The sequence below is a fragment of the Temnothorax nylanderi genome, unplaced genomic scaffold, assembly GCF_030848795.1.
Source record: "Temnothorax nylanderi isolate EJ_2023f unplaced genomic scaffold, tnyl_v1.0 TNYL_tig0105_pilon, whole genome shotgun sequence".
Classification (NCBI taxonomy): Eukaryota; Metazoa; Arthropoda; class Insecta; order Hymenoptera; family Formicidae; genus Temnothorax; species Temnothorax nylanderi.
This window is the reverse complement of record NW_027249167.1, coordinates 113,893-134,901: the sequence shown is the minus strand read 5'-3', so window position 1 is coordinate 134,901 and position 21,009 is coordinate 113,893. Positions and strand designations below refer to the sequence as shown.

At 33.8% G+C, this 21,009-nt stretch overlaps 1 protein-coding gene across 4 annotated transcripts in view; it reads left to right on the top strand.

The window, feature by feature from the left end:
* LOC139775817 (QRFP-like peptide receptor) overlaps nt 1-15,910 on the top strand; it is a 131,742-nt gene extending 115,832 nt beyond the window's left edge. Inside the window, exons 9-11 of one of the 4 annotated variants that reach the window (XR_011718942.1) lie at nt 5,701-5,862; nt 7,662-7,867; nt 11,229-15,910. Coding sequence is in view for 3 of the 4 variants with exons in the window: in XM_071712107.1 (XP_071568208.1) it covers nt 5,701-5,862; nt 7,662-7,734 (235 nt within the window). In the remaining variant the exon portion in view is untranslated. Of the gene's footprint in view, nt 1-5,700; nt 5,863-7,661 lie in introns of all 4 variants that reach the window. The other 3 variants (XM_071712108.1, XM_071712107.1, XM_071712109.1) reach the window with 3 other exon arrangements.
* Nucleotides 15,911-21,009: the final 5,099 nt, after the last annotated feature.

Here is a 21,009-nt window from a genome sequence, read left to right as displayed (position 1 = left end):
TTTTCTTTAGTTTAATAAATGGAGTCACAGTTGTATGCAAACTAATATTTACTAAAATGCAGAAAAATTTTTTTCTCAGTGTATATATTTCTTACTTTATATAGTTTTCTTTTTTCCCCTTTTTCATGTTTGAGATAGAAATGTGCAGTATTATTTAGAAATTAAAAATCTGAAAAAATGAAAGTTGAAAGTGGTTTTATTTATATTTGTTACAATTTGAGTTCGATTAATATTCTAAAAGTAGGGATCTTTATATTATTTTGTATTCTGTTAATTCTGTATTTTTCAGTGCTGGTTTAAAATATTACTAAACGAGAGTTTAGTAATACATTAATACATATATTGCTAAGAATTTTACGATTTTACGTCAAAAATAACGAAACGGATACAGAAAATGGGAAACAGCTTCACAATTAATCAAATCTAGAGTCATATGCAGACAGTATCATTTATCAATTCGCAAAGTGAAGTTGTCGAGTATAACACCCGCAAAGTTAGAAACCTTGCTATTCTAGATATGCTTGCTATATTCCATATTCATAACTTTTCTACTACCGCTATTGAATTGTTCGTTATGTGTACAATCGCATTCCTCGAGATAAATTTAATTGGCGTTATTGTAAAACTTTGTAACAAACGGGTGCGCGACGCATATTTATAATTCTGCGAATATTTTCGCAGAATTATAAAGCTACTGATATCAAAGACGTTAATTTCGCAGAATCGCAGGAAAAAGAAATTAAACTGTAGAGTTGGTATTTGATTTTTTCGGTGAATAAGTATAATTTGTAGCAACAAAGTATAATTTGTAGCTGCGAAGTTTGTTCGCGGTTTGCATGCAGTAAAGCATTGTGTATAACTGTATACATACATATACCCACAATGTATATCGTGTTAAATGCAAGCAATTTCGCGCGGTTGCTCACGAATTATATTGATTTATCGGAAACATTAAACATGAAATTTACAATTGATGCATTTTATATACGTTTCATTATATATTGCGAGAATTATGCCGCGCAGATGTTGTGTGATGTGTTTTCGCTATTGAAACGCGGATTTCGAAATCATCTCCGTATTGAATTGTGACGACGACGACGCGGCGAGGACACGTGCGGCATTATTTTCGCCGAATGCGCGTCGCTTTCCTCTTTCTCTTTCCCTCGGGATCGCTCGCTTTTTATGATATAGAATGATAACTTTAATAGCCACCTCTGCGAATACGCCGTGTGTCATTTTGATAACGACCTTTGATTAGCTTAACAAGTCGTGATGCTGCCAGGCAACAGCGTCGAATGCAATAGATAAATTGCATACTATTGAAGTGATTCGGGTCGTTGCGGGAAAACATTGCATTCTCCGCTTCGTGCAGTTTTGTTCATCGCCCTTTTAAAACAAAATTTATATTAAATATTGCCTTTGCCTTTCTCTTGAAAAATTGATATTTCTTACCCGCGAGAGAGAGAGAGAGAGAGAGAGAGAGAGAGAGAGAGAGAGAGAGACTCGCTTTTTTCGAGTAATTCCATTTTACGCTTTTAATTTAATTTAATTTAATCTTTAGTTTCACACACACGTGAAATTTTTTCTGTTGCCTTTCCGGCGACTTCTTTGAGAAACTGTTTCTTTGATAAATATAGCGTGAAATTCTTAGCAACGGAAATTCTCTAAAATACATCGCTTTTTTTAAAAGAACATGTAGCATTAAAGAATTAAATTTTGAAAGTGTAAATGAATTTACACAGCTTCGTTATATCTTTTTAACTAATATATCTTAAATTGAGTTTACTTTAATAGATGTTAATTTGGAATTTAATTACTGAGGTCGTTAATAATACTTAATTAAAAGTTATATTTTGCCATATATAATTAAAATTGCAGATAGCTTTTAATTAAATCGTCGCTAAGGAAGGAATGTGCAATTGGGAAGAAGTACGGTAGACTAAGTGAAATGTCCAAATATCCAAGTTAAGTAAATGCGAGTCAAAAGCTTTTTTTCTCATTATATAAACATACGAGAATTTTAAATTAAAAAGATTTATCTTGAATGTAATGCTTTTTGCTGCAAGTTTGACAAGTATTTTATCCTATTTTATTCTACGAATTCTATTAGAGTACTTCTATTAAATTTATGAGAGATGTTTTTTCCTTTGTAATAATTCTTTCAATATTAAATATTGGAAATTTCTGAGAGTAGGATAGTATGACGATATGAAATTGATTATAGAAAAGCTTTTAACAGTCGGGAAATTAAGTTGTTAATTGGTGCGTAAATAAGGTATATTAAAATGCTATATAAAGGAATAACACAAGTATAATTATTTTATTTTTATACAAAATATATATAAATTAAGAACAACGATTTTTTACTATCTAACTTATATTTCGTATTTTTACATATATCGCGTCTTTTACTATCAAAACTTTTTCTTTTCAAAAAATACCAGTTTTATATTAAATTATTTCTATATTTAAGACAACACACCTAGAAATTATTCGCAAAATTTATTCAATTAATAAACATATGCATGATATTTCTTTTTATATAAAAGGTCTTCTTGAAATTTTCTCCTAAAAATCCGTTTTTACAGAAGTGCCCTATCATTCTCGGTTTGGTTATAACTGTTAGAAGTTTGGCGAAGTGTATACCATCTCACAAATTTTAAAGTAGGTTCTAACTTTTCTTCATTGAACCGGAGGAAAACCTCCGGTGACAGAGAGTTTGGCAAGTTTCCCCAAGTTTGAGTTGCCTTCGGCATTGGTTTTATAGATGCAGACAGGCATGCCCGTGTGTGCATCTGTGTGGGACAGTCTGGGAAGTCCATAATAACAGGGGGTGTAATAAGTTCAATACAAGTGGTTAAGCTTCTTAATAGTTATAAATAAATTTTGCTTCTATTTAATGCAAATCTCGAAACGCTGGTCTCTCTCATCCTGAAATCCGGCTCAATCTTCTTCCTTCGCCGCAAATGTCTAAAGTTTCACCAATCCTTACACTAATCCCAAGAAACGTGAATTTAACAGACGAATACGTGAGACTTGCTCATTTGATAATAAGCTTCTTGCTTATATTAGATATAATTCTAACATTGCTATCATCTAATTATTATACTAAATTGTTACTTGATTTTGTCTTCGAGTAAAAGGAAATATAGATTTGATAATTGAGCTAAATTAAATATAAATAATATTGTGGAAAGAAAGATGATAATTTACTTTTTGTTATTTACTTATTATTTATCTGCAAAATTAAATTGTGAATTTATCGGCGCACTTTAGAATAAAGATAATAATTCAATGTTAATAGTTCTTTTCGATTATTTTTATTATTAGTTAACATTTTTTATTATTTATGATATTAATATACATGGCATTTATAATACTTGGCGCAATATCAGTTATGGCCTATATGATGTTTGCAGATAAGAGAAATTCAACGATAAAAATTAATTGAGCAGCAAAAATCAATCTTACTTAATCATGAAAATCAATATAACAAGTGATAGATCGGTGCACGTGTGGTTATAAAACTGAGCGCCCGATTCCAAGCGATTTGATCGCTTTTAATTGGAAAGCTTTTGGAATCTCAACATTTCCATATTGGAATTTGCTTTAAGGGGGAACATATGAGTAGACCGCAAGAAAAAAAGGTGAAATTCGGGAATTTTTATCTTGGAAACTATTAATCTGCATATATTAAAATATATTTACGGTGATATCTCTGTGTGTAAATATAAATCGAAGATAATTAATAATTTCTTAGACATGTTTAATATGTTTTATACATTAATATAACGTTGTTGTAAAAAAACTGATTTTTTTTTCAATTGTGCCTGACGTTTTTTCTCAAAGTGCATGAATAAATTATTTAAATAATTGTTATATTGGGAAAAGCTACTATATAACACACTTATTGCTTTACTACTTTATATTATTATAAATTTACTACTTTATATTATTTCATTTTCACTGATTTAATATTTTATATTCAATATGCAATAATCAATGTGCAACAATAATTTATTCCTTAACGGAGTATTTGCTTCTGACGGAATTGCGTTTATTATTTGACATCTGAATTAATAAGTACATAGTAGTGCAAATTACTTTGCTAGTGTCATCACTTCACTCCTTGGAGAGCGATTATTTTTTTTGCGATTATTGCAATTATTGATTCTTAGCCACTTAACTTCTACGTCCGATTAATGATTCGTTTAACGTATAAATACAATGGCTGTTTACCGAAGCGTAGTACTTTATTCGATTTAATCGTTCGATGTAGAAATCGGATTAATACAAGAAAGGAAATTATAATAAGTCATTATTGATATCATTTGTAGACGATAATAATTTTTTTGTAACTTATTATATTATACTTGAATTCAGATATATTCTCATCGTGTTTTACGTTTTCAAGAATTTTTTAATGTAGGTGTAATTTACTTACCAGTTTTGAATTGACATCGAGATGATGTCGAATAAAATAATACATAATACGAATGATTATTTCATATATTGTTTCGAGTGAGATAGAAAGCCGTGATATATCGATTTTTTAATAATAAGTATACTTCAGAATTTATATGTTCGTGAAAGCCGAGTTCAGCTGTGATACTGAATTTCAATAGTATACGTTTGGAGGATCCATTGCATCTTAATCAGTCACTCAATCAATTTGATTAATAATTGTGTTACACAGTGTCAAGATAAAGCCCTCAGGAGCTCACATTTGTGAGTACGGGACTGGGAACTTCGAGATATCCTAGCTACCCAATTCCTGGGATATATCTAAGTCATCCTACAATCTCTCCTAGGGATATAAATATGCATGATAATAATATATATTTACTAATTAAACACATCACGGGATCGCGTGTAACCCGTGTAACCTTATACACGCGATCCCGTGATGTGTTTAATTAGTAAATATATATCATTATCATATAATAAGTATAAAACGAAATATTAATATAATAAGAGAGAGAGAGAGAGAGAGAGAGAGAGAGAGAGAGAGAGAGAGAGAGAGAGAGAGAGAGAGAGAGAGAGAGAGAGAGAGAGAGAGAGAGAGAGAGAGAGAGAGAGAGAGAGAGAGAGAGAGAGAGAGAGAGAGAGAGAGAGAGAGAGAGAGAGAGAGAGAGAGAGAGAGAGAGAGAGAGAGAGCATCTTCCAGCTGTTCCTTTCTCACGAAACATCCGTCGTGCTTATTTTCGCATCGAAAAAGTTGGCTGGATCCTGTCTGAGGTTCAATAACTAACAATAACGAGATTTGCATGTGAAAGTTTTGACTACCGGCTATCGAAATTGCATCGCGCGTGTTCATGAATTCGAGATTTAAACCGCGGATTTCATTTCATGTTCCGATGCAACCGTGTGCACGCGCGCGGCCACAGCTGTGGATTTACGGACGGTTACATAGACGCGCGCGACGCGGTTTGCGCATTTTAGCTGTTCGGCGATTAAGCCCGGTCTACACTCTACAATCAGTCGTATGTCGGAGTCGGATGTCGGATGTAGCCGATGGTCCAATGAGGAAAATTTGTTTCTAAAAAAGAAATTCTTCTCATTGGACCATCGATCGGCTACGTTCCGACATCCGATTCCGACATATACGACTGATTGTAGACTGTTAACGCGACTTTCGATCCGATCCGATCGCGTTTCCGACGGTCGGTCGGCGCCTTTAATCAAATACCGGCATTGCAGCTGTATAAACCCGATAGTTTACGGGTTTATGTCGAAGCACTTCAGGGAGAACTTCATGTCGGCTGCCTGCGGCGGGTGGTGGATTTGCTGCCCTAGAAGAGGCTACCGGGCATCTGTGACGAGGGACCCGAGTCTCAGCCATACCAGAACCACCAGCGTAAGGTATGTCGTGACCGTCGTGGCGTGAAGTTATATCAGAGTTTCTCGTTATATTAGAGTTCCTATAATAAGAGTTTGGACACCGTTATAGCTTTGTCTCACTCCCATTAACTTATTTTCTTGGCTGAAGCATATGGCGACCAATGATAGTTTTGTCTCACTTCCACTTATAGCTTTATCTCATTCTCATTAACTTCTTGGCTGGAACATATGGTAGACCAAACAAAAATCGTCAACAAGATGTCCAAACTTTTCTCATAGGAACTCTATGTTATATCGTCTTGCAGCGCTCTCGCTGACACGTTGAGGATAACGAAAGACATCCGGAGGAAGTTGCGAGAACTGCGCCCCTATCGATCCTTCAAACGTACCCCCCCGGTTCCTTCATGTTCACTTCATAAAATATACAGAGTGTAGAAAAAAATACCGGGACCCCGAAATATCTCGAAAAAATATACCTAAGTTTTAGAAAAAAAATGTTTTAGACAAAAGTTGTAGAGTTTAAAAAGATCTATTTACTGACTTTATTAGTTTGATCTTAGGTGGCGTCGTTAAGTTTAAGTCAGGGTCACTTTGAATTTTTTAAATTAAATCCCCTATTTTTTATTGCATATTTTTGTAGCCCTTATCAAGACGTTTTCAAAACACTATAATAAAGCTCTCTTTGTTAAGAATTTCCTGAGATATTTTAAATTTTGTAAAAGTATCGAGGTAAAGTTATCGAAAAGCGAATACTTTACGAGGTAGATATTTCATATTTTATATTTAAAATATTACAAAATTTAAAATATCTCAAGAAGTTCTTAACGAAAGAGAGCTTTACTATAGCGTTTTGAAAACGTCTCGACAAGGGCTACAAGAATATGCAATAAAAAATAGGAGGACCAATTTAAAAAATTCAAAGTGACCCTGACTTGATCTTAACGACGCTACCGAAGATCAAACTGATAAAGTTAGTAAATAGATCTTTTTAAACCTTACAACTTTTGTCTAAAACATTTTTTTCTAAAACTTATATTTTGCGAGATATTCTGGTATTTTTTGTGCACCCTGTATAGAGCACAATTTTCTTCGCAGCATTTTAAGATATATTAGCTGTAATTTTCTTATATCTTCCAAAAAACTCCCTTACCCGGCGAATAGAAACAGTAATTTCTAATTTAACGCAGCGGAGTAATTACTTATTTTTGCTTGGAAACGCACGTAACGATTAATTAAAGCAGCAACGTGGAGATTTTCGAAAAATTAGAACTCGCAGAATGACTCGTGCGGATTTGAAGTAGTTTATGCAATTTACGACGCGGCCGATAGAACGTGTTAATTTGAAGCTACACGATTGCATTTCTATTAAAACGAACTGCGAACTACTAACACTTGACAAATGATAACTCGGGCAATAAAATCTTTCAGTAAGAGTAACGAAAGTTGTCACGGTCCACGCGAGAGAAAAGCTTCGCTCGCACATAAACCGGTAGTTTTTACGATTGTTGAATCACGAGGGAAGAATTATGGACTATACTTTTTATTGCCGAAAACATTTTCCGCTGAATGACAATCTCACGTCGGCTTTTATAAACTCAAGCGAAAAGATCCTATTTTTCGTCCCAAAAAACGTCCACTCAAATTAACGCGACGTCATAAAAAAGAAAGATGCGTCTTCTACCCGCTTTCCGTCGGCGCGCGCGGCGAGCCGACTCCGAGGCTGTTTGCCGCGCGATTTTGCAGCTTGAGAATTTTCAACGTTAACAGAAAGCCAAGATTCTCGCCAGCCAAAGTCCTCCGTTTCTGCATGCATGATTCAGGTGGATCCGAAACTCCTTCGGAGAGTCAAAGTCCCGAAACTCGAGCGACCCGCACGCCGTAGACCATCCGTGACACGCTTGCGAGATTCGCAAATCCCCGGTAGGCGGGCGTGCCCCCGGCAGCAAGAGACCCTTCGAAAGCCTATGTGCATGTGTACGACGAATGTCCGGCTAGGGTAAGACGAATGGAGCACGATTCGATCGAGGTAAACTGATTCGGTCGGCCAACATCGCCGTTTTATCTCTCGCATTCTCGTTCACATTCGGCATGATTGTGGCGCGCCTGCTTCATTAATCTGTCGCGCAAGAGACACGCATTACTCCGCATATCCAACTCCGCGGCAGATCGAAGGGGTTGAATTAAGCCCCTTTCAGCTTCACGGCGATACGTGGCGTCTTGGGAGTTTGGGGGAATCCGGGATAGAGCCACATGTGTATATTCGTATATTGCTCCGAAAAGAAACCTAATATGACATTCGCAAAGAAAATCTGATAGAATACGACATTGATTAGAGCTGTAGTTGAATGATAGAAGGCTAGATATCAAAAAAACTTTTTTTTAAGTCACAAAGATAAAAAAAATCGTAATTTTCAGTCTGTTTTCTATCTTTTTCAAGATAAATCGAATAATTAATAATTTAAATCCGAGATTGATACTTGAAAACACAAAATAACATCGATTCTTAGTGTTTGACTTAAGCAGTTTTAAACAAATATATTCATTAAACAAATTATCTATATGAAATGCTTGCGTATTGTAACTTATTGTGTCTTTAAATTATGTCATATCTTACGTCTTTAATTGTCTTGAAATAACTGCATGTGAGAGCTTTAGAATTGAACTTACCTCATTTTATAACTTATGTGGAGAGATCCTTTTAATTACAATATGAACATAAAGCCGATAATACATTTGTGAACTTATTTACGCTTCTCAGTGCACAAACGATCAAGCATCCAACTTTATTAATCTTACCCACTCTAGTATCATCCACTTTGTGTATTTGTTTAGCACTCGATTTTATTAACACGGGAAAAACCGTAAAAGCATCAGTCCAATATTTTTTTATTTGATTTCTTCGATTTTGCATCGCGGTTCTATGATTGAAGAGATATCTATATATATTTGTGAATTGCGAACCACAATTCCCCAATTTAATGGCGACAACCAAATTGCTTTTTTTTTTATATAGCAGCAAAAACAAATCTGCAGAAGTAATCTGAATGACGTGTCTTGATCTCGTTGTACGATAAAATCTATTGATTAATTATTGTCGTGCTGTATACGTGTCCGTAATCTATTTTCGAACGTTTGCCGCGAGTATGAAACTTTTATGAATGTATTGAAAAAAATACTTCACTTTAAATCTAAATAAATCAAACCTCAGTTTTTTGTGTATTCGGAAACAATATTCTGATAGCATAATAAATATCGAGAGATATAACGATTCAAGCGTAGAATGTCTTGTCAAAAATAGCGAGATAAAACAATACTTGTAATTTTTTTAATATTATACTTTTTGAAATTATAAATAGTTTGCAATGGATCTAATGAGTTAAATTTAGGTAACAAAATATTTCTTTTTTAATCGAAGAGTGGACATGTCTTAATTGAACTTTAATTCTTAAGATTTAAATTACTGAAATATGTAATCTCAAAAATTAGAAAATTGTAAAAAGATTTGCAATTCAAAAAGAAAAAAATATGCAACTTTTGATGATGTATTTTCTCTCTCGTTATGCCGTTATTAATTACAAATTACTTACTGTAAGAATAATATTTCAATTATTCCAAAATTTGATTAATGAAATTATTTGAGAATCGAAATTATTGAAGGTATTAATTGCTACAAATTAATTTTATGGTTTATAATAATTATATTAAACAAGAGCACAATGAATTATTCGCATATCAGACTTTTCGCTATAATTATCAGGAATGATTAATTATTACAAATATTTTCTCGTTAGATATTTGCAAATGTTGGTTTGTTCAATATTGTGTTTTATACCGAATAAGTAACATTTACTTCGCCAGTCAATAATAATTAATCCAATTAATAGCGTTTTTTCTTGGCTGCACTATCGCCCACTAGTGCAACACTAGTGCAATATTTGTTGCACTAGTGTTGCACTAGTGTTGCACTAGTGGGCGGTAGTGCAGCCAAGAAAAAACGCTATAAGAATTTTTAATTGACTATACTGGCAATGATTAGAATCGTGGTAACGATTATAATCTTTATCGTGACAAATTCGTCACCGCGTTTCGACCAAGGATTCTGGTCATTCTAAAATTGATGTAATTTTAGATGTTTATAATATAATTACATTGTGTTTTATATCTTCCAAGTGAAAATATACTTTCCGCGAGTGTATTGGATTTATGATTCATGAATATAAATATGGCTTATTTACATTTATCTTTTATGGTTCGGGGGACTCCGGAATTACATCATAAAATGTTATATTGTCGCAATTGCTTAATATATGACTAGGATAGCGTTGTACATGTTTTCAAATGTATTTTTCAAATGCTCTGTGATGATATTCAACTCTTTTAAGATTTTTGACACGTAATGTAAGTATCTCATAATCTCCCCGAGAAAAAATACGGGGATAGAAAGGATTTCAAGACGGCGCAGATTCTACTTCACAGATTCTTTCAGGTTTAAGGCTGGTTTATGCAAACCGTAACCGTTGATTTAAGCAGTAAGCCCTAAGAAATTGACCAATCACAGTCGATTATTTTTCTCACATAGCTTCGTCTTCGACTGTGATGATGGTCAATTTCTTAAGGCTTACGGCTTAAATGGCTCGAATAAACTAGCATTTATCCATATCGGTGAGAGAAAGTTCCGCGATAGTTTGTAATCGCCTCGTATTTTATCACAAATATTATCACGTGTTTCATTACAAGAAGAATCTAATCTATTTATTACATTATTATGAAAGTAATTTTGTTACAACGACGGGACTTGAAACTTATGAAGATACGTTCTGCTTAATTGCTCACAATAATTAAGTAGTATATGTATTTTTATATGAGTATAAAACGATTCAATCTTGATTTTGGAAAATATAAAATCTTAAAATATGTACATTGAAATAAACAGCTCGGCAAAGTGGATTAATTCAGAAATTAAATTAATTAATTTTGTTAAATAAATTAATTGGATTAAAATCGGTTTTTTAATTGATATATAAAATTTTATATATCTTTGCGGCTTTTTACTTCAGTCGTTAAAAAATCTTTCTTTATCGCATGATGTCAGAGGTTGAACGGAAAGTAAAAAGGAGATTGCCTCAGGGTAGGAGTTAATCTGCGACTCATTTGCTTTTCGAGCACGCTTTGTGTTGGGATAACTGCGCCGCGCTCTCAGTCAGCCAGATTTTCTCGTTCAAATGTAATCCTCTGCCAGGACGTCTCGTGCGACTTACCCTTTCCTCAAACTCCGCCAGATAATGAAATTCCATCGCCACGTGTCTCATTCCTTCTTTTTCTCTGTCTCTCTCCCTTTCTTCCTCGCTCTCTTTCTCTTTATCCGCCGTCTTTTCGTTTGCTTCTAGATGGACCTGATTCTTTCTTCATCCCCGGACCAGGCCGTCGAGGGAGGTCTCCGTCAGATAGGAGACTCCCGACAGTATGACACGAATAAAGTCGGGAGAGGCCGCGATTACGGGATTTACAGAGGCGAAACACGCTGCCGCCGCCGGCACAATCTTTCGACCACCTATACGAACGGATAGCGGCTGTTTCGAGAAGATAGAATATTGCCGATAGAACGCAAGTAATAGAAGCTATCGTGAATTGACAGCGGGTTGAGGCTATCCGCTGGGGGCTATCCCGGTGGTAGGTAACGTATAAGTTGCCGAACGGACTCATAATATATTTATCCACCCCTTGTCGTACACCTTGTAACGACAGCGTTATCGCTCTCACTCGTCCCTCACTCTCGTGGGCGAGATAATTGGACAGGTTGAGTAATTGGACATTCGGACAATTGGGTGTTTAACGTACGGTTAAAGCCGCGCTAGGTGGGCGGATAAGGGTCAAGCGAGTGGGCAACCGCCGACACCCACGGTTGCCATATACGTATACAGTGTAATAAAACTTGAGACTGGGCAGTGCACGTTTAGCCGCGTATTTGATTCTTATCCAGTATTGGCTAAACATTGTTTTCATGTTAACCAAAGAAAATGTAGAATCTAATGGCTGTTTGTCGGTAAATATCGCATCATGCGCATGGCACACGGAGCAAAGTGTCCCAATTTCGAAGAGAAATCGCTTCGACGAACGCTCCGCAAGTGTTTCAATTTTTTGTTAAAGACGTATTTTTTAAGTTTTGAACATGTTTTAAACAAATACGAAAGAAACATGTTTAAAATATATTTAAAACATGTTTTAAACATGTTTTTAAACATATACACTTGATTTTCATTATTATTTAACGCTTCAAAGAATTTGTAGCATCAAACAAACTCTAATTTATGTAATCTACTAGACACTACAAATGCTTTGAAGCGCCAGATAGGCTAATCAGATTGGTCTGTTTGATATTTCAAAGTATTTTTAAGTGGGGAGAACAGACTTCTGGGGGTCGATTATGTATCGTGAAAAAAGATGAAAATTACAAAAGTGAACAGATTTACTAGATTTTGATATGACTAATAAAATCATAGATATTCTAGTGAACTTCTTCACTTTTGCAATTTTCACCTTGTTTCAACATACATAATCGACCCCCTGCATAATGCATAATGCATGACAAATAAGGAAATGAACCAGTCGGAGTACTTAATTTCCATTCTGAGGATAGGATTCAGTTTGGTTCATGTCCTTATGCGTTATGCATTATGTGTTATGTACGAGTATAGAAATCTGTGCTCCCCACTTTTGTGTCAAGCAAATTCTACTTCAAAAATATTATTCTTATTGTCTTAAATATGATTACCTGATCTTAAATATAAAACCTGACTATAGCCGGTATTCATAGTCCGATCTTATATTTAAGATCGTCTTAAATACTATCTCGAGATGCTATACGGTCATTTCATTAATCTGGATGGAATCTTAAGACTGCCTTTGAGACCAGACTTAAGACGATCTAATGTGCAAGAATATATTATATATATAAGAAATAAATGTTTTGTCAAAAGATCAACTTAATATTATTAATAATTTTACATCCAAAATTTGTATTAAACACTTCCTTAAAAAACATGTTTTATGTTTGTTTAAAATACGTTTTAAAAAAACGTCGTATGTTTAAGTATACCTAATGTTTAAAACATGTTTAACTTTTGTTTTAAACAAAACGTTTAAAACATAACAATCCTACGGTAGAAGTTGATTTATTTTCGAGTATAATGACATTATTTTAGTATAAATAATCTACTTCTTTAAAAAATAGGTCTTTACACACAACTTCATACATATAACGTTCTGGAATCCAATTTAATTTAAACCGTGGTAAAGAAATAATTGAAAGAATAAAAATCCTATTTTAGATAATTTTTAGATAAGATAATATGATTTTTCATCTAACAATAAGATGAAGAGGAATATACTTTGTATTTTTTTCATCTAGATAAGATAAATATGATTCCACTTCATCGGGATGATTATCTAGATAATTTTATCTAGATACCGGCAAACATTGCGCAGACGATAAACAATTCGATAAACAAAGCGATCTTTAGGAAACATTTGCGAAATATTTGCGTTGGCGAATATTTCTCACAGCGATATTCTGCGGTATGGACGTAATAAATGAAGCTATCAGATATTCAGATGTCATATTTGTATATTCGTATATGTATGTAATCTTTTCGATGTCACAAACAATTAATCCTAAGGCCACGGCGATAACGTAAAACTTATTATTAGAGAAAATAAGTAGCATATCATTTGAAACTCCGAACTACGTACTGGAATGTAATCTCATTATAATTGTAGCTAGATTAATTAGCTTATACCGGCAGGTCGATGCTGGGAGCAAAACTTTAGATGAGTAATCTCGGTTTGTTACTCAGGAGAATATTGCATTTTCTATTTTTTCGTGCTCTCACGCTTCTCGATCTAATTAAAATGTTAAGGAGGTTCAGGTGCTAGAAAAAAATGCAGCCATGCAGCTTCATAAAATTTTAATATATTGTTCTGGAATGCAAAATAGAATTATGTAAATTTTTCATAGTCACGTTTTGAAAAAAATCGACTTCAAAAATTGTACTTTTTAGCATAGATTCTTATGGGAAATGACATACTGCTCACCTTCAGAATGAAATAATGCAATTAAGAAAAAATGCAAATGATAAGGAAAGAAAAATATGCACATGTAACTTAATAGGTCAAGGTTAACGCTTAACAGAAGCAGCAGCACGCATTGGACCCTCGCGTTCCACTACTCCCCCCGATGAAGCACCCGAACCTCCTTAAATATCAGGCTATGATCCTATCTTTTTATTATTATTAAGAATATATCTATTATTATCTATTATTATTAATAGAGTAATATATTCTATTGATAAAACAATAACATAATAATTACAGGCTAGTGTATTAAAAGACTTTTTAATGTACAACTGTAAGCAAGAGGCTCGTCTGGCGGCAAACGCAGAGGCGGGCTTTCGATAAGTAAGTCACTTCGTTTAAAAAAACTGGGGAAACCAAGTCGCTAATCAATGTATAGAAGATATGTAAATAAGTAAATGAATATTACTTATTGTTAGACACTTTAGGTTTGACGAACGTGACATCACGCGATTAATGATTCTGTGTTTATCAGTGAAGATAACGCTAAGTGCCATAAGAATAATGTAAAAGTTTTGGAATATGCAGAAAAATATATATATATTAACGAAAGATATCAAATGCGCAACTAGTCTACGACATTTATAGTATATACTATTGTATGGTGTAAAATTATATAAAATTATAGGATTACACACATTTGCGCGGGATGTAATAGTTTTCGCTATTGCGTCAATGTGTTTGGACAAAAGGATGAGAATCACAAATTCATTATTAAGATAGGTCCCGGTAAGAGAGCTTTGAAATAATAATATTACGTATAAAAGTACAACTTTTGGGCATTAAAATTTTTTCGATATTTTTCAAAGGGTCAATTGCAATACCGTAATTTAAAATTTTTATTATACCATCATCCTCCTTTCGTTATATACTTATATGTAGCGAAAATTCTCTTTCTAACGAATCATCAGACTGAAACGACGCAGAGATAATTTAATTGTCGGAATCAACGAAGAACAACGGTATTAAATGGCAACTTCATGCTTTAGGATTATTAAGATACTTGCTGTATTTGATGTATTATAATTATATTAATAACGATAATAATGACCAGTCTATCGATGACGAACCACGATGAAATGTATGTAAAGCTATACTTTAGCTCTTTAGCATCAACTTTCATCTGCCAAGAATCGTAATTACTCACAAGATTAAAAATATTTTTTAATATAATTGAGGAGGTTCAAAGCAAAAGTTCAATTTATAATTAGTATTACTTAATTACACATTATTAACGTAACTCTTTATTTAGTTGCGAAAAATTTAATTTAAAACTTGAAAAAAATTCGAAAACCAATTTATCGCAATTTATTGTAATATAACTCTATTTTCCTAAAATGCATTGAGTAATTTATAATCTTATTATTTATTATTATTATTATATTATTATAATATAGGCCTCTAAAAATTTGACGTCTCCACTGATGACAATCATGATTCGTAGCAATTTGATTCATAAATTACGTACACTTTAAAACGAGATTTTAGATAAGTAACATTTTTCTGAAATAATTTTTCGCAGGATTATAATATACCTCTTTTCTCCTTAATTGCGAACGGATTCTCCAAATGAAGTATAAAGAGAGAATATTTTTAACTTTTTAAGCGTGATAGTCTTGGCGATGAAAGCTCGATCTTTGTATATTACGATTGTGTGTATGTTATATGTGTACAGTAATTAAATTAATTAAATCTATACAGCGAAGAGTTTTATATTTTCCACAGGGAGACGATGCATATACGTATCTTGACGCGCAGGTTAATTTAACTTACGACTTTACGTAAATAACGAGTACAAACTGTACAATCCGTACGATTAGACCACGTTGTTGTAAACGGCTTTAAATGTTTAAATGCGTATACTAGTCAACCTTCTCCTAGCATGATGCTATTTAAATGACAGCGAGTATGAATAATTAAAAATAAATGCTGAACAATCGTTCCCGCATCTTTGTCCCGAGTTCACCTAAATTCGGAGTCATCCCGTATCCTCTCGTATCCCGTTCGAGATAGATTTAGGATCTGATTTCAAATTCTTGCCGTGCTCCTCGTAACGCGCATAGTTATCAGTTGTTGCGCATAGCGCTCCCAGTTACATGCACGTAGCTGTTAATTATGAAAATATTTAATAATGTGTCTCACGTGTCGAATAGTACAATGGGGATGCCCGACCGATCGAGCATGTTGCTCCAAATAATCCGCGATCGCGTTTATAATTAATTAAGCTAGAATTCATTTATGTGCGCAATTTATCACGCGGTAACTCTATCGCATCTCGTGTTATCTGTGATGACGCAATCAAACAGACCAAGAGGGGGAGAGAGGGAAGATTTGCGTTATGATTATTCATGTTTCGTATCGTGTTTGCATGCTCCGCTCGCCGGTTATACCTAATTATGCCGTACGCCGAAAAGCTGATGCCACGGAGATTGGGGGAGAGAACACCTAAAGTGACACGTACACCCGGTCGTTTGTTACGATAATACACACGATATTCCGGAATAAAAGCAAACGCTAAGTATACAGTCCGTATAAATTATCGCGCGGGATTCCGTCGCAAAAAGCAAACGAGCGGCGAGACAGATTTCAACAATAGCGACGCAAATGGCCGAGAACCAGTTGCGGCCCGAAACCGATACGTTGGATGGAGAACCGGGATGGAGAACACGATTTCAGCAGAGGGTAGAGAGGGAGAGAGAGATCGCCCGTCGTTATTTGGGGCAACGTGGAAATCTCGCGTGACCATTGGTCACAGGAAGCTGTCTGAAATATGGTACGGCGACGTGACCGGAGCCGGAAAAAGTAAGTGCTGTAGCTAACTCGCGGGAAAAACGGAGTAAAATTGCGCAATCCTAATCATATCGTGTTGCAAGAAAGACATATTGGAACGTCCACTCGAGGGAAAACGACGACAGGAGGGATGGGAGAAAAAGAAGGAAGAAGGATGATTTTGCGAACGAGATAGTTGGCTTGTAATATGTAAGAGACACGTGTATATATATATATATATATATATATATATATTATATATACATATAGTATATATACCCACATACACAATATACATGTATGTATATATGAGTATAATAAACAGTATAATAAACATCTCACCCGATTCGATTCAATTCGTATTTGAATAAAGTTCGCATGTCTCTACCCTGTTTATTTTAACTGTTTATTTATTAAATTTTCGAATACGAATCATCTATATAATATTTCAATTTTATAAAATTATATTTCCAGTTAATAAGCAAAAGTACGGCCATGTTACTCATGTCAATAGGTGCATTCAGTATTACAACCGTTGAGCAGCTAAGTAGCAATTAAAAAGTTTATTTTTAATTTTTGACATGCCTTGTGACTCTATCAAATTATAAGTAAAAGTTTGAATATGCGTAAAAAAGTAGTAAAGCTATAAGTATTGATAATAAAATAAACTATATTATTTTATTTTAATATTTCTATGTATATGTAATTGGATAATAAATAATTGGATAATGTTATTGGATATTACATTAGAGTATTTTAATAATTTATTTGTGATTTTTCGTCTAATTGTTTCAGTCATTACGACATTAAATAAAATATATTTTATTAGTTTTATATTAATTATTTAAATATTATGTTTTTTTGTTTTAAAAGAATTTATATTATACATATAATCAAGATTATTTTTTTTATTAAAATATTATCTTATTATCGGCTGTTCTTCCGAAAACGTCCGTGCTCCGATTTAGTTGAAACTTTGTGAATAGGTTCCTTTTAGATAAAAAAGACATATACCAAAAGGATTTTTTGCGACTCCAAAGTTTAGCAACTTTTTTAACATTTTTAACTTGTTGCCTCCGCGCATACATTTTCCACGCGAACCGAGGTTCACCCTCACCCCCCCTGCTTTCGGGGGCGGTGCGGTAGCCCCTCCCCCGCTTACGTGCCATGTGTACTGTTTATACACACACAATTGAAGTATTATTTAAAAATTCATATTAACTTTCCACGCACGAAAAGTTCACGCATACACTTTTTACGCGAACCGAGGTTTACCCCCACCCCCCCTGCTTTCGGGGGAGGTGCGGTAGCCCCTCCCCCGCTTACGTGTGTACTGTTTATATATACAATTGAAGTATTATTTAAAAATTCATATTAACTTTCCACGCATGAAAAGTTCACGCATACACTTTTCACGCAAACCGAGGTTCACCCCCACCTCCCCCCTGCTTTCGGGGGAGGTGCGGTAGCCCTTCCCTCGCTTACGTGTGTACTGTTTTTCTTTCTTTCTCTCTCTCTCTCTCTCTCACTGCTAATTCTGTGTATATTATTATATCTACTATATGTGATAGATTATATAAATTGATAGCTCGAAAACTATGCATCGTAGTTTACAACGTTTCTAATTTTCTGAAGTTTCGCCAATGATGTTTATGTTATGACTTTGACGGGTATGACTTTATGGTTGTTTACATTACTTGAGAGCTGTTTTGGTTTGTTTCGCGTGGAAAATGTATGCGCGGAGGCATCAAGTTAAAAATGTTAAAAAAGTTGCTAAACTTTGGAGTCGCAAAAAATCCTTTTGGTGTATGTCTTTTTTATCTAAAAGGAACCTATTCACAAAGTTTTACCTAAATCTGAGCACGGACGTTTTCGGAAGTTTCACCTTATTATCTAGATTTTAAAATTCAATCTAATAATAATTATATTGTTAATAAAAAATTATATTTCAACGATTCAAATAAAATTTTATCGATTTGATTCAAATTCGAAAGAGGAAACGAAATTCGTGATTCATATATACATCTCCAAAACAGAGATTTTCCTCGCTACAGCGAAGTATATATCTACACTTTTATTTATAGGTAAATACATTAATCTGAAAAAGACACAAATTTGACCAATAGTCAAAACGACAATACAATAACTTGTACTTTCTTAAAAATTTGTTATTATTTTACGTCAAAGATCTACATCGCGATTAACTCTTTAAAACTTAAAAATTTGAACAAGTCGAGTGAGCAGTTTTAAAAACCTATGCATTGATTTTAATACAAAATTACAAGAATTACGACTATTTTTTTTAACGGATAAATTTATGTACTTTTTTTTAGTTTTCAAGTAATCGAGGACTGTCTTTTTACATTAAAATATTAAAAAATTAATTATAAAAATTTCATGCGTATCAATTTGTAATAAACTAAAGCGGTAATGAGATTGAAGGGGTTAATCCGCGTTACTTTATCACCAAAGATTAATTGCGTTCTCACCCCTGCGTGACGGACTCTGCGCGTGACATTCGATATTCGATAGGGTGGTCTCGCCACAAAGTGCGAGGCAAGTCGTACCGCAGCCATAGATTGTTTGCAAAGACTCGGCTATCGCGTCACCGAACGGTGGCCGGCAGTTACTATTGACCTGTCGGACCGGGCAAATCTTGCCCGAGCATGGCGTGAAAACCCAAGAGAATCCGGCCGGTAGAAATCAATGTGGATTAAAATTAAATTCGACGTCGATAGGTAACGCGATAACGTACGTATCGAAAACCCATTTCGGATCAACAGATTGCATTACTTAGCGTTTACGTGTCTAGGCAAATTACTCGTGCTTTTGCATTAATTATTATTTGAATCGGGAAGATCAGCGCACTTTAAATGAAATATATATGTACTTTCTATTTTTGAGATATAATACGTATTCCTGCAATTATACTATTATATATATATATATATATATATATATATATATATATATATTTGCAATCCCAGGTAGTATCTACAGTGACGTCAAATGACTATTAATAATGTCTTAATGAATGTCTATTAATAATGTCTAACGTTAATTAAACATCTTTAGACGTCATCCTGCTACTTAATTAGGATATCAAGTGATTTATTCATTTCGCATTTTATCTCTTGCGCTGATCTTGACGAGGGTAATCGTCAAAATCTCCAAGACTAATATAAGATTCGGAAAATTTAGAATATATTAAATTTACATAATAATACAACATACGTTGGATAAATAAAAGTAGTAAATACTATTTATGATAATGGAAAAGTAATGATATTTTCTACTTTATAATAAGAGACTTTACGCTACGAGAAGTTGAGATGAAAAGAGATAGTACAGGATTTAAGCTTTATCTCCGAGATTTATTTCTTCATTTGTTTCTCCTAATTTGGAATTTGAATTGACGAGAAACATCAGATAAGAATGCAAGAATATATTGCTAACCATAAGCTTAATGCGTTTTTCGTGTTTCGAACTCAATTGACGAAACTTTATTTTCTCGTTGGACTCGGAGAACTTTGTCTCACTTTTGCCAAAATAGAATTTTAGCTACGTAAAATTTATGATGCTACTTCCTATAATTTTTTTTTCTTAATGCTTTGCGTTTGAATAAAAATGCAAAGATGCGACGCAACGATTTATAATTAAAACTGAGAAATATTATTATTTAAATTTTGAATCCATGCATTTGTAAAATTCGTATTTACATTTCTCACAGAAGGATAAAATAATGAAAGTTCTGATGTTATTCAAGAAAGTTGCAAAATTAATTCGTTTAATCTAACAGTTCAATCAGTTAAATAAATTTAGTTAAGATGCAATTGTCGTCAACGCGTGAAAACGTTAAGTGGGGAATAAACTAATCTCAGCTGGATGAGATTAGTAATGCTACTAATTAAAGAGCGTGTAGTTCCAGGTCGTTAATCCACAAGATAGTGGATCTCAATGGCGTCTTCTCGTGTTTCAATCACTTACCAGCCTCCGCTTTCGTGGATCGAACGTACATACATTGCGACATCGAAAATTTAAACTATTTATTGGTAGGCTTAATTTCAGTGCAATTTAAAACTCGAATCTCTCTTTCTCTCTTGAAAAATCTTATTCGGAAAACAAAGTAAAAATAATTGGTTAAAATTCGTGATAAACAGAAATTATCCGTATCCATTGAAGGCAAAATAGATTCATTCATTATCAATAATTAAAAATAGTTTCGTATCAATATACATATTATCAATTGATTCAATTTCGAGTCATCCA